The 13,899-nt window shown below is 37.9% G+C and overlaps 1 protein-coding gene across 19 annotated transcripts in view; it reads right to left on the bottom strand.

The window, feature by feature from the left end:
• The window catches only part of C4H14orf39 (chromosome 4 C14orf39 homolog), a 48,836-nt gene that overhangs the window by 12,087 nt on the left and 22,850 nt on the right, over positions 1 to 13,899 (bottom strand). For 17 of the 19 annotated variants that reach the window (XM_039537995.1, XM_039538000.1, XM_039538006.1 and 14 more), the window contains 8 exons: positions 13,700 to 13,887; positions 13,140 to 13,182; positions 11,325 to 11,445; positions 9,088 to 9,182; positions 4,756 to 4,895; positions 4,154 to 4,233; positions 811 to 896; positions 645 to 709 (listed from right to left, as the gene is read on the bottom strand). In XM_039537995.1, the coding sequence (XP_039393929.1) occupies positions 645 to 709; positions 811 to 896; positions 4,154 to 4,233; positions 4,756 to 4,895; positions 9,088 to 9,182; positions 11,325 to 11,445; positions 13,140 to 13,182; positions 13,700 to 13,887 (818 nt within the window). The remainder of the gene's footprint in view (positions 1 to 644; positions 710 to 810; positions 897 to 4,153; positions 4,234 to 4,755; positions 4,896 to 9,087; positions 9,183 to 11,324; positions 11,446 to 13,139; positions 13,183 to 13,699; positions 13,888 to 13,899) is intronic. The other 2 variants (XM_039537992.1, XM_039538002.1) reach the window with 2 other exon arrangements.

Genomic DNA, 13,899 nt, shown 5'->3' on the forward strand with positions numbered 1-13,899 from the left:
CACAAACTGCACTACAACTTCTGACAAGGGTTTAACCTGACAATACCATGGAAATCCAATTGAAACCAAAACTCAAAGACTTGTGATTTTAAAATTATTGGTTCTCTTCTGGCATTTCTGTTCTAATTTTGTACCTGTTCTGCATGTATCCCACAAATAAATTCTTATTCTCTTACAATTTACCAAGAAAACTACAGTTACTGTGCCTATTCTCCCAGTTCTTCTTTGCCCTTCTATGTCTTTTATTTTCTTATTTTGTGTTTGTTTCCCTTCTTTTTATAAGTTATTTATCAGATCTTACTTAGACAATTCTTGACTCCTAAATCACTTAATTTCTTACAGCTCTTTACTTTCCATTTTCTTACACCATTCTGGCCACTGTTTCAGACATTGGCTTCCATTTTTATACATCCAATTTGTGTCCACAATTTCTAGGTCACTTGGATGTCTCAGTACCTCACTGCATCTACAAACTTAAATTGCCTAAGTAACCAAAATTGCAGATGCAAAAATGGAAGCCCAGTTTATTACAGGATGAAAATTTGACCTCTCATCTTTTTTTTTTGTCATATGTTTTATGTGGGTATAGAGGAGCTTGCATTTTGATAGCACTTTCCATCCAAAAACCTCAAATAGCCCGTTACCTATTATGGTAGCTTCATTTTCAAACCATTGCTTGCAAGTTGTTTGCTCCTGAGGAACTAGCAATCTAAGAAAACAGAAATAATGCTGCTGTTTGTCTGACTTTGGATTATTTCCATCTTCATCTATAATTTCAGCAATGAAAACTGGTTTACTAAAAAAAGTTACCTGAATTGCATTTGGTTTTGCAAGCTTGCTATGGATGGAACTTTGGCAATTTTGGGGTTGTTAGTCCCTGCAGTCTCATTAAATTTCTAAAATACAGGAAATATTTCAAACAAAGGTATTTACAAAATTGGTACTTGAGCAATGGTATTTTGACTTTTCCTTAGGCTGTACAAATTCTGTCCTCTTAACCTCTATTTATAGGTCATAACATCCAAACCTTGTTGGTTTTGCTGCTTTCCTTTGGATTACCTCCAGATGAGCATTTTTCTATAAGATGGATTCCCAAATGATGTTTTTTGCCAATATGACCTCATCAATGATGTACAGAGGGGAATATTTCATGGTCCCTAAAGTAATACTATAATTTCCCTCTTAAAACCCCATTGGCATCTTTGTGGCAGCATCAAGTTCCATGCCCACATTTGATTTGTCTGTTAGCAAACCCAAATCATTCTTGGTAGTTATTCCTTCACAACCATGGAGAGAGTGGCCTGCCTCCATCTCTAAAGGCCGATATAGGCACACTCCTAAAGTGAAGTACAGTGAGCCTGCAGTTCCTGTGTGTTGGGGAGTTCCAGAAAGCAGAATACTAATACCGCCCACCAGAGTTCCCTCTGGGGTGGTCCTACATGCTGTGTGAAGCACATGTCTGTGCCTTAATGGCACAGTGTAGCACTAAGAGCCTAATGAAATGCCTACGTAGCAGAAACACTGTACTTTATAAGGCGCTTAAAGGATTTTTTTATTTGCAAAGCACATAACAAAATGAACTGAGCACCAAATAGAGGACACTCATTAACTTATCTCACCTGTCTGGGATTTTAGAGAATACAGTTAATGGGCCAAATTCTAAGATCAGGTACTCCTGGGCAACACTTTTTAAACCAGTGAGGTTGTACAGGTGTAACAGATGGCAGAATATGGCTGAGTTTGTGCGTTTCCTGTTTCTCTACATCTTTTGCCCTGTGAAGCATTATCCTGCAACTGATGTATGACTTTTACATATTTCGATCATTAAAATCTTTCAGAAGTATTTCATAATTCTGGAACCAGGTGCTTTAGTGGATGCTAAGTGGTGTGGGGCCAAAATACACCTAATTTATTCATGGGTTAGATAGTCTTGTGGTTCAGCATATCTCTAGATTCACTATCTGAAATATTTTAGTTATGAGACATTTTCAAAACTGATGTACTAGACTCAAAGTGAACAGTGAGTCCAAAGTACACCCTGTATTAAGTACCAGTATACTGTGTTTCTACTAAATAACTGGACTTTTTCTCTGCTTAGCCCACTTTGTTCTATTATGGTGTGTTAAACTAAGCCAAGACCTCTTAGACTTCAATCACGCAAAAACATTTACATTTGCTCAACTTTGTCAATAGGCCTATTCACATGCTTAATATTAAGCCTCTGCATAAACAGGGCCTTAATTAGTATTGTATGTATTTGGAACTAATCTGTACCCTGGAAAGAACTAGTATAACTATTTAGTTCCAGTTATTCTGTCAATTATCTTAATGTTTGGAGAAATAGGAATGGAACTTAACTCAATAAATACAAAAAATTGATGAAGAGAAAACTTATAGAACATAAAAAAATCTGTATTAATTTTGTAATGCTACAATAGTGTATATAGTCTGATTTCAGTGTAAACCTTTGCTGCCAGTGTCAGAAAACAAAAACAATCATTATTCAGCATTTGCTGTTTTCACTCTTCTGTAAAGGCATATATGAAATCCAGAAATCAACACTATTATTGGAATAATACTTTGCATGGTCCTTGAAGGGATGACACGATGGGCAGTAGGTGGATCTGAGGGCTGAATTATAGATTGGCTTGAAAAAAACCTCAAAACACTAGGATCATTGTGTGTGTATGCATGCACGAGTGAATGTCTTTCTTAAATCGGGTTAGCTATCTGGAGTTTGGCTAATTCAGGTTAAAATAGCAGTGAAAACACAGCAACTTGGCTATTAACTCAGGTTAACAGTTTAATACCAGGCTCCTCTACAGGCTTTGACTCAAGCTGCTAACCCAAGTTAAAAGCCGAGTTTCCATGTCTTCATTGCTGCTTTAACCCAAATTAAGAACAAACCCTGTTTTTGCAGTGCAAACATACCATGAGACAGTGCACTCCAGTGGTATGAGAACTTTCTGGGACTGTATTGAAAGAAGAAGCCAATAGAAAATCCCACTGCCCTATAGGGACAGAGAATGCTGGGGTTGATAAGAGGAAGAGGGAAAGGATCCATGTATACCCCTCTCTCTATAGAGAGACAGGGAAAATTCCTTTCTCCTAGAAGGAAGAATTACAGGTAAGAAAACTGCCAAAAGCAGGAAGGAAAAGAAAGCCCCCATCACCTTTCTAGTGCTGAAAGCTACTCCTCTTTCACTCTTCTCAAAATGCAAAAATCCAGCCTCACCACACACCTAGCTGCCATAAGTCTACCTTTTCCTTTGACAAATGCTTCAATGTATTATCTGTTGCAGTTATGTATTATTAATATTAAATTCTGCAGCAGCACTTTGACATTCGAGGGCAACATAAAATAAGCAGCTTTCCAAATGGAAAGCCTGTATTCACAATTAAATATAAATATGAATGCTAGGTACATTTTATTGATTCTATTTATTTTAATATTTAGTTCCATAAAAATCAGTTACTGGATGTGCTTTAAGCTGTAATACATTTCAATATACTACAAAAGCTGTTTTTCTGGGCATGGGAGGGAGAGACAAAATGTAAGTACAGGTTGTTCCAGTGTATGGAGAGGCTCTGTCTGTGCCTTTAAGATATAGGGGCCTTGGTTTATTTTCCCTGTCTGATCTTCAAAACTGAGCTGTCAGCCAAAGAGAGTCTAATGCGTCGAGGCATCAGTTCTTTATTAAATTCTTTATTGAGGGAGCCAACTGATGATTGTTCAGTGATTCAAGAACATGCCCCTGTTTTAGGATGCCAAGAACTTGCTAAACATAAGCAAGTGACTCTCCTGATGTCATTTAAAAGACTTGGATACCATGTACGAGTGGGTAAGGCATAGTTATAGACCTGGATTTTGAAAAGAAGGCAATGGTAGAATGTCTAGTATGATCACCAATCTCATTTCATAATGGCCATCACAGAGTAAAAGCATTCAGTCGCTAGTGACTTGATTTGATTTGAAACAGCAACCTAGGGGGGAAAGATCCCCTATCCTATTACCAAATCCTGAGCCATCTACCTCCCTATGTTATCTAGTTTTAAGATACAGTAGCACTGGAAATATTTTAAGTGCTTTTAATTTAAACAAATAAACCACATTCTGTGGCATCATGGCCTTCTCAAGTGGAGAACTGCATACCTGTGTTTCACTGTCCACTTGGCTCAAGGAAATACTAGCAATACCTGAATGGTCCATGGAATTGTCTCTTTCTTCTTCACCTGCATTATTCAATAAGCATTACTTAACATTGTTAGCAGTATTATATTTAAACAGTGTGCCATAATTAAATTGAACTTGTGAATAAAACTAATCAACTTGGCATTTAATATGGATCTGAGAGAAATGTATCACACAGTATGAAAGTACCAGGCCATTTACTGTAAACTAATGTATCCAGTTATTGTATTCTATTTGTATTTGAAAAATTTCACCAATGCAAAATTTCAAATATTTCAATACCGTGTACTGGATTTACCTAAAATGAGTAAAATACTATCATGTCCTTTGTGGCAGAGAAGAGACAGGAATCAGAGGTAGGGGGAGATTTTCAAAGCACAAAGGGCAGTAAGGCGTCCAACTCCCATTGAAAGTCCGAATTAAGTGCCATAGTAAAGACTGTTGATTAGATAAGTTACTATGGTTTCTATATTTTCATTACTTTTTTAACCAAATTCCACACACCCCTCCCCCCCCACCAAAAAAAATAAAAGAAAGAATACCATTAGAAACACACACTACACCTGTTTCTGTTCTTTGCGAAGACAGGCTAAAAGTCTGTACAGATTGGACTAATTTCTGAGGAATGCAAGGCAGATGTAATGGTTTATACTGTTGATGTTTCCCATTTAATAAATGTAGATTTCCAAGCTCTTCAAACATCCTAAATTAAAAATGGAGTTAATTAAAAATGAAATTTAGTAAAACATGACTATTCTAAGTGGAGTTTTCAAAGGTGTTTTCTTCCCAAGAGCCACACTTCAAGAAAGATCCAAACCCTTTTAGCCCAGAAATCCATCAAATTTTAAACTTTCCTTAAAGCTTGCAAACCAAGCATAAAGAGGTCTTGAAGATAGCAGAAGGTGAAAGTGGCAATGGGTTGATCATAACTAAAGGGACACAGTCAATTTGAAAGTCTGTCATTATAAAAGAAAAAAAATAAAAGTAGTTTCAGGTATCTGCTCTCAAGTCCCCTTTGCATTATTTTGTAATTTTGAAATCAAAATTTCCTAATTTAAAAAAAAGTTTCTCTTTCCCTGTTGCTGTCTGAAAGATCCACATAACACAGCAACACACATACAAAAGAGGAAAGTGCCTTGATCTATCAGTGCATTTAAGCACATGAAAGCAAGTGTTTACTTTAAGCAAGTGAATAATTCCAGTGAAGTCAATGGGACTACTCACAGGCTTAAAGTTACGCATATGCTTATTGCTTTGCTGTATTGAGGCATAATGAACTAAACAGGTGACCATACACCAAGTGCTGTCTAATGCACAAAATAAACAAACTGGGGAAAAAGAGAATCTTTCGGTTATAGTAATCATAGGTATTACTTCTAGCAAGATACTATATCTTCCAAAAGAAGTGTGATATTAAAGCTGATGGTGTCATTTTAAGATGTCATGGAAATCAATGCATGGCAAGTGCTGAAAAGCAACCAGGGATAAAGTTGGAGATAAACTGAGAGCTTTTGCTAGGACTACTTAGTTGCATCTTGTTCAGGACTAGGCTGTTTAGTGACACCTTGTTGAGGCCTTCATTCTGCACTGAATTGGACAAGGCTGTGATATAATAGCGGTTCTGAGCAAAAACTACCTGATACTACAGGCCAGATTTTTTAAGGTATTTATATACCTAAAGATGCAATTGGGTGCCTAGTGGGATGTTCAAAAGCCAGTGGGAGGTAGGCATCCAGGTGCTTTTGAAATCTTTAGGTACCTAAATACCTTTAACAATCCGGCCCTATGGTAATAAAGTATTATTACATTATTTATTATTCCAGGAAAATACTTCTTTCCATCAGAGCTACTGAAACAAGACTTCAGTCACATGTCATAATTTCTTAAGATGACAAAGATAAATATTTAAATGAAGTCTTAGGAATAAAGACCCTCAAATTAGCTTGGAGTTAAACTTAACACAAATACAAGGTGGTTATATATTTCCCCCCTAAAAATGCTATTGAAAAAATCCATAGGAGTCATATGGTCTTTCCTTCTCTCTGACTTAATTGATAATCATTAAAAGAAAAATCAAACTACAGACTGAAGCTCAAAATGTTCAAAATTGCAGCATGAACAAAAAAGATTATTTGTCTTCAGTATCTACTTCAGCTATATTATTAGTCATCTGAGTAGATAAGAAATCTTTATCTTGATCATAATTGCAAAACAGATAATTCTGTTGGTTATTTGCCAAGGTGAACTTCAAATGGCAAAAGTAGAGGCTCTAAAGCCAAAATAAAATCTCCTGTCCACAGCAGTAATTTCTTTATCCGAGCTTGATAAAGCTGTGAGACATCAGTGAACATGGCCTTGTCTTCACTACAATATTTATTGTGTTAGAACACAACCTTGAAGAGCCTCACTAACACAATGCTCACGGTGACTTTGCAGTCAGCATAGACAAAGACAAGTAGTGCTGAGTATTTTTAACCATGACTAACTGACATGATGCTGAACATGACTTGTCCTTACCTACAGCGCCTGTGCTTTCATGGCTGGCACTGACTCTTCAAGGTCATGTTCTAAATTTCGTAGTACAGACAAGCCCCTTATGAATATTTTTATTCTCAAACATATTATGAACTTTTTTCATTAGTAGATAAAATCTAATCAGTCATGATCTAGAGAGGATGAAAGAATTACAATCACAGTCCATGGAACATGCTTTCCAAACAGTTTTGGCAAAAATCTCTTATTTGGAGGAAAAAAATATTTTAGATACTCAAAGGGAGAGTTAAAATCTCTAGTCAAACTGAGAAACAATTGTGCACTCTCTCTCTCAAACACTTTTGGAAAACCTAGAGTATAACACTACATATGTCAGTGTCATTTTTTAAAAAGAACAGGAGTACTTGTGGCACCTTAGAGACTAACAAATTTATTTGAGCATAAGCTTTCGAGGGCTACAGCCCACTTCTTCGGATGCATAGAATGGAACATATATTGAGGAGATATATATACACGTACAGAGAGCATGAAAAGGTGGGAGTTGTCTTACCAATTCTGAGAGGCCAATTAAGTAAGAGAAAAAACTTCCTTGAAGTGATAATCAAGATAGCCCAGTACATACAGTTTGATAAGAAGTGTGAGAATACTTACATGTCTCCCCAAGACAACTCCCACCTTTTCATGCTCTCTGTATGTGTATATATATCTCCTCAATATATGTTCCATTCTATGCATCCGAAGAAGTGGGCTGTAGCCCTTGAAAGCTTATGCTCAAATAAATTTGTTAGTCTCTAAAGTGCCACAAGTACTCCTGTTCTTTTTGCAGATACAGACTAACACGGCTGCTACTCTGAAACCTGACATTTTTTAAGACTTCAACCTTCCTGAGCAATAGCACATTATCTATAACTGATAAATGGAGGGTGGGATTTTTCAAAAGAGACTGAGTCACTTGGGAGCACAGGTCCCTTTGAAAAATCAAAGGAATCTGTCCTCCGAACTTACTTAGGCCCAAGTCCTCAAAGGTATTTAGGTACCTAATTCACACTTAAATGAATCAGAGAAATACTTTGGAGGATCTGGATCTTAAGTTTTTTTGGAAATCCCACCTGAAGAGTTTCAGTTTGTTCTTATTTAATTTTGACTACTGTTAGCCTTTTTTGCTTCTCTTTATTTCTGAAGTCTTACCAACAAAAGGGGAAAAAAAGGAGACAGGGATGCATGCTAACATATTCATGCAGATGTAACTGATATACATGTCCAAATCATCAGAAATCAAATATTTGAACACATCCTAAGTCTGTGAGAGGACACAAACAGAGACTTCAATGAGTGGGGATTTCTGGAAGAGATTTCAAGGATAGTAAAATGATAAATGCTTCCATTTTTAGCCTAATAAACACTAATTTAAAAGCGTTAAAAATATATCACATTCATTTTACAAGGAGATCATAATGCAAGACAATTTAGTGCACAACAATCAGGCCAAGTCCTTAAGACATAGTTGGAGTTAAAATAGAGTTTTGCAATTTTGTATAGGGCGTTAAGTCCCTGTTTTAGTACTCACCAAAGGTCCAATATAAACTCAGGCTGGCCCTGACAATGATTTTCAGTCAATTGTAAATCAGCTGAAATTAAACTAAGGCTCAGTTGTAAATGACCACTGACTAATTTACTAAGCCATTAATCCTGTCTATACAGCTTTCAATCATGCATGTTTTTAAGAATTAAATTAGGATTTAGATTTCTTAAGTGGCTCAAAAAATGAACTGATCACAGATGACATTTGGAAGCCTATAAAACCCAGATTATTAGTTATGCACCAAATATTTACAACTCTTTTTGTGTAGTAAAGATGATGTGGCTGTAACTTCTGATTTCACAATAACTGCAGCAATATTCAACAGCTGCAAGATGTATACATAAATCTAAGCAGTGGCGGTGTGAATCAAAGACCAACACTTAACAGATTTGAATAAGATGTCTTCAGATAGATTCAGCTTTTTAAAATCAAGTTTTTCCCAGCTTTTACTAAAATAATTAAATCCATTTGTGTTGGGATGAGAAGTGCAGCAGTCATAGCCACAACCATGGGTGTAGTTTTGGGGGCAGGAAGCGTGTTGTCCCCCCAAACTGCAAGCCTCAGGCAGGCGCAAAATTTGTCCCTCTGCCCCACGCATGGCTCTGTTTGCCTGACAGGAGCTGCCCCCTCCCCCACCCCAATATAGAAGTCAAACTACACCAATGGGCTGGTGAAGCCACTGTGGAGAAGTTGAGCTGGTTCTCTGTACCGGACTGAGGGAAAATTCTAGTGCCATAGAGATGTCAGACTTTATGCATGGTTCCAGGCTTTGCCCCATCTCACTTATCTGCAGACTGTAGAACTGAGTTTAAAAGTTTACCTTTCTTTAAACGCCTTCCTTTTCTCTAATTTTTTTTTACTTTTTCCTTCAATAATTTTAGAATGATTTTGATCTTCTGTACTCCTTTCAAACTGCTTAAAAAGTAATGAATAAAATAAATGTCAAAAGTTGAAAAATATTAACAGCCTGCCACAGATGTCTGCTGATGTTGCTAAATCCATTCATAGATAGGAGCTCTTTAGATGGTCTCCTTAATTATTATAACATTACTGTCCCTAAGCCATTGTATTAAGTGTTTATCCAGAGCCTTGCACAGTGGGACCTTCTCTGATTGGGATCCTTAGGCACTACAGTAATACAAATAAATAAATAAATAACACTCAGGTAGGAATTGACTCTGTTCCCTCTGCAGTTTTGACTTAACTTTTGCCATTGACGTTAATGGAATCAGGACTGTCCCTTAGTTTATAGAACTGCAATGCAGCTTCTTGATCATTTTTATGCCTCTGATACAATTATGTTTCAATGATGGATCAATTTAGGCTATTGTTCCCCTTCTAAATCCTTTATCTATTTGCAGCAAGCCAGCAAGTAGCAAATTAATAGTAATATATCAAAAGAAGAGCAAATAATAAAGAACTGGAATAATATATACAGGAAGCATGAAACCAATATCAGATGAAACAAAAATATCTGTCCTAATGCTAAATCTTCGCATGAGAGAATAATCTTTCTTCCCATATCTTCCACATTTACAAAGTGATGTGTATGTTTTAGATAATCCAATCCTTTTCTGTGATTTCCAATTCTCACACCTTCTCTCTCTCTAGGTCTTCTCTAAGGCAAAATGTAAGTTCACTGTAGCTCAGCAATATTTCAAGACTTCCAGATCTCCACTTCTTCTAAAAGCTCACCAAGCTAGAAGCCCAACCTAGAGTGGATGTAGTCAACGTCCAAATACCTCTCCAACAATTTTTTGTAGACACCTACCAGTTTACATTCTAGAACGTGACCTAAAGTATCACAGAAATTCAGCCTGGGAATTTTATGTAAGTCCTTAAAAATCATTTTAACAATGTCCTAAAGCAAACTCTTTCATAGTGGGACTATAAGAGTATGAATTAAAAAATCATTAACATTTAATTCTTATTTGGTTAATGTGCATAAATGTATTACAATAATTCCAACACGGCATCAACTACATAATGCTATACTCAGGTTGGAGACTAATTCCCCAGCTTCTAAAGTTTTGGGAGTCTTCAGGAAGAACTCAGGATAAATTGTTCAGGAAGACATCACCAAGAGGTCCTAGACTGGAGAATATTTCCCAGGCATTTAAGGAATTCCAAATTCCCATACAGTATATCTTATTATGCTAAAAGCATTCTGGATGAAACGCTACTGACAGTGAGCTAACCTGGATATTATGGGCCATACTATGCCTTACTGCCACTGCCCACACTCTTGAGGTACAGAGGGGCCACAGGGCAACAGAAGGAATTTTGGTTAAGTTAGCCAAAATGCCTCCTGGGCACTGCATGCTGGAGTAACAGTTTCAGCATCCACTGACAGGTATACAGTGTGCCTTCCTCCACACCAAGCCAGCTCAGTTGGGCAGTGTGTTAGGAGTGTGGCGCCATGGCTCTGTCCTTACACACACACATTGTTAAGAAGGTGGTCCTAGTTGGGAGCAGTGCTTCTGCTACCCAACAGGACTACGTTTAGCTCTGGTGCAAAGGCACAAGCTGTAGAGATGAGGATCATCTGAGACAGAGAATTATCTAGCATTACATCTATTCAAAAGAGAACAGGAATGTATGCCATTCTGACAATGAACTCCAGATTTAGGTACAATTCATTAATATTCACAAGGTTAACTTGCAACATCTTAAATGCCAGCAGGAACTGGGAGCACTGTGGCTCATTTAGGAATGGCACTGATAGGTTTAGCCTTCTTGAGCTGGAAGGGAGGTCACCATGACACTGTCCCTTGAGGGAAACGATGGTGTAAGCTGAGATCAATATAAGGCAATCCTCAAGAGTCCATAAATTCATGGAGTCACATTTCCCCCTTTCCTAAATAGAACACTTACAATGCAACAGAAACAATACAGTAATTACTAATTCTGGGGTCATCCTGTATGCCTGTGTGCTAGGAAACACAATGTACTGTTATCACTACAAAAAGACACAGTGACATATTAGTGTATATCCATGCATATACAAATGTAAAACACAATTGTATATAATTAAATTATATATGAATACACTGTTACCTGTTTGAAATAATTAATTTTCATTTCTACTTCATCTGCTTCTTTCTCTAGTTCAGAAGATTTCTGGGTAAAAACTGCAGCATGCTTGAGGACGTCTTGTGTTTTTTGCCTCAGATAAGCACTTTTATGTTAAAGAATCAGTGAGTATAGTATGTATGACATACAGTCATGTCAGAGAATACAGATATTAAACTATTACATCTGTATGTATATTATACTGAAAAGAGTTTATATCTACACAGTCTATGAATTACACCTATATGATCCCTATAAGGGGCAAAACTCCCATTGGGTCATATGCTGAAGTCCTATACTCAGGGCCTGAATGTCCCCTGCACTGTTAAAACCTGCTGTAGGGAGATTTGTGGGAGGAAATCTTAGTGAGGATTTGTTTCTGGAGATTTCCCTACATTGTCTGTCAGGGGAATGGAGTGTGCCCCCTCACAAAAAAGGGTGCAAGGGCCACGCACGAACCTGCAGAATCAAGGAGACCAGGGTCATCTATGTGCAGGCTATGTGCCTCCACATTAGTGTTGAACCCAGTGGAGCTGCACTAACAGGGACTCCCTGCTGGTCACAGTGAGGGATTGTGCACTAGAAGTACTCTAGGACTGTATTCCCTTTTCCAGATAAGGTCCATGGAGTCCCAGCCCACCCAATCACACCCTTATCCCCTCAGTGCAGATATTGGATATACAGAAAGAGCTCTGCCACGCCCAGGTGGTGGTAGGGGGTGCTGAAGAGTTGGCTGATCTCCCATAATGTGCAGAAAAGGGGAGATTCATGAAAGGGCAACCCCTCTGAGGTAAGGATCTGGCCCAGCATTTTTACTCAGCCCTTAAGCAAACTCTCTTTATGGGAGTTTTGTATGAGTAAGTTCTGAGGGCCAGATGTTACCTTAATTGCATGCATGTAACTGCCATTGTAACTAAAAGGGGGTGCAAACGGGTAAGAAATGGCAGTATTTGACCAATAAGTTGGAAGAGGCGTCCAGCCAGCTACACAGCACTGTTTCCTACATGTGTGCGCACACACACCTATGTCCCGAAGCCCTTTCGGGTTCTAGATCCACACTGGTGAGACAGTGAGGTTCAGCGGAACCCTTGTGGATTGGAGAAAAGCATTTCCTCCCGCAAGCCGCTCTGGAGGTTACCTTGTAGTGCAGCTACAATGTCGTTATGCAGCTGGGAGGTGGCGGGGTTGCTTCAGGAGGCCTTGGAGCCAGTGCAGAGGCACATGCTATATGTGCAGATAGCCTCAGCACACTTTTGAGTCAAGGTTTGGAGACTAAATCTTATTCTTCCGTGGTGTAGCAAAGCCCCACCCTTCTCTAATGGAACATTTTGATAGAAACTTCATGAAAGGAACCTCAGTTTTCTTCCTCCCGGCCTCACTCATGGAGGGTATTATTTGGCCCTCAATTTTCCCTCGGGCAAAACTCCTGCAGAAATAACATCTAAGCATAAAGTTGTAATTTAATGACAGTAATTTCTTGTGGCTATTATCACATTTGCTTGCCAACAATCCAAAGAGGACAAGAGGCGCAGAAGGAAGGAGAGACTGGCTTCCAGTCATGGTCAACAGCCTCCTGCTGAGCCTGAAAACATCTGCCCTCATTGCAATAGAACTTGTGGTTCAAGGATTGGCCTTATTAGCCACCTGAGGACCAATAACTCCCATGAAAGATGATCAAATTCGATAACGAATGATCGCACATCATCACCACCACATTCAAGGCTACAAAGATAGTGAAAAAGCCAAACATAAACTTTCCTACCCACCAGCCAGTAAATATAGAGAATGTGTCATGGATACATCTGTAACGCCCAATCAGAAAGTGACCTAAAAGGAGCAGGCTCTGAAAAAATAAAGTTGCATTTTAGGTTGTTCATTCTCTAATGTACATATTTTTTGCAAAGACAATTAATATATAATATTAATTGGTCGGGAAAGCACTCTGCATTTGTGTTAAAGTGCTGTACAGAAAGAGCTGTGCAGAAAGAGAATTGTTGTTATTCTACGTGTCTGCAATATTCTACAGACACGTAGAATAACAACAATACTAGGAACAGCATAAAATAAATGTTTGAAAATTAACTTCAAAATAGTAAAAGAAGCCTCTGGTGCAATGGAATACTCTAAGGACTTGTTACCACAAGCCAAAGGACATGTGACTCAGTGACGAGCACTCAGAAAGCCCTGTGTTGAAATCCAGGTTTTGCCACTGACTCCATTTGTATAATGGAGAAAATAATTCTTATCTATGAAGGAGATTAATTAGTTAATGTTTGTACAATGCTTTGAATTTGCAATGGACTATAAATTATTATTATTTAAATTGGACCCTATTGGTATTAATATGGTAATACTGGTACCTAAAATATCCAAAAGGGTAGCTTCCTTCCATTTAAATTGTTCAGAATGTTTCAGAACTCTATTCCGGAGTTCTTCAATCTCTTTTTTTTTCATATAATATTCCTGAGCTAGAGAATTTTCTGAATATTTGGCTTTGTGTTGTTTCAAAATCTCTTTATACTGGTTCATGTGATCCTGATACATTTTCCTGTTAAAACAA

Source organism: Mauremys reevesii, linkage group 4 (genome assembly GCF_016161935.1).
Source record: "Mauremys reevesii isolate NIE-2019 linkage group 4, ASM1616193v1, whole genome shotgun sequence".
NCBI classification, from domain to species: Eukaryota; Metazoa; Chordata; order Testudines; family Geoemydidae; genus Mauremys; species Mauremys reevesii.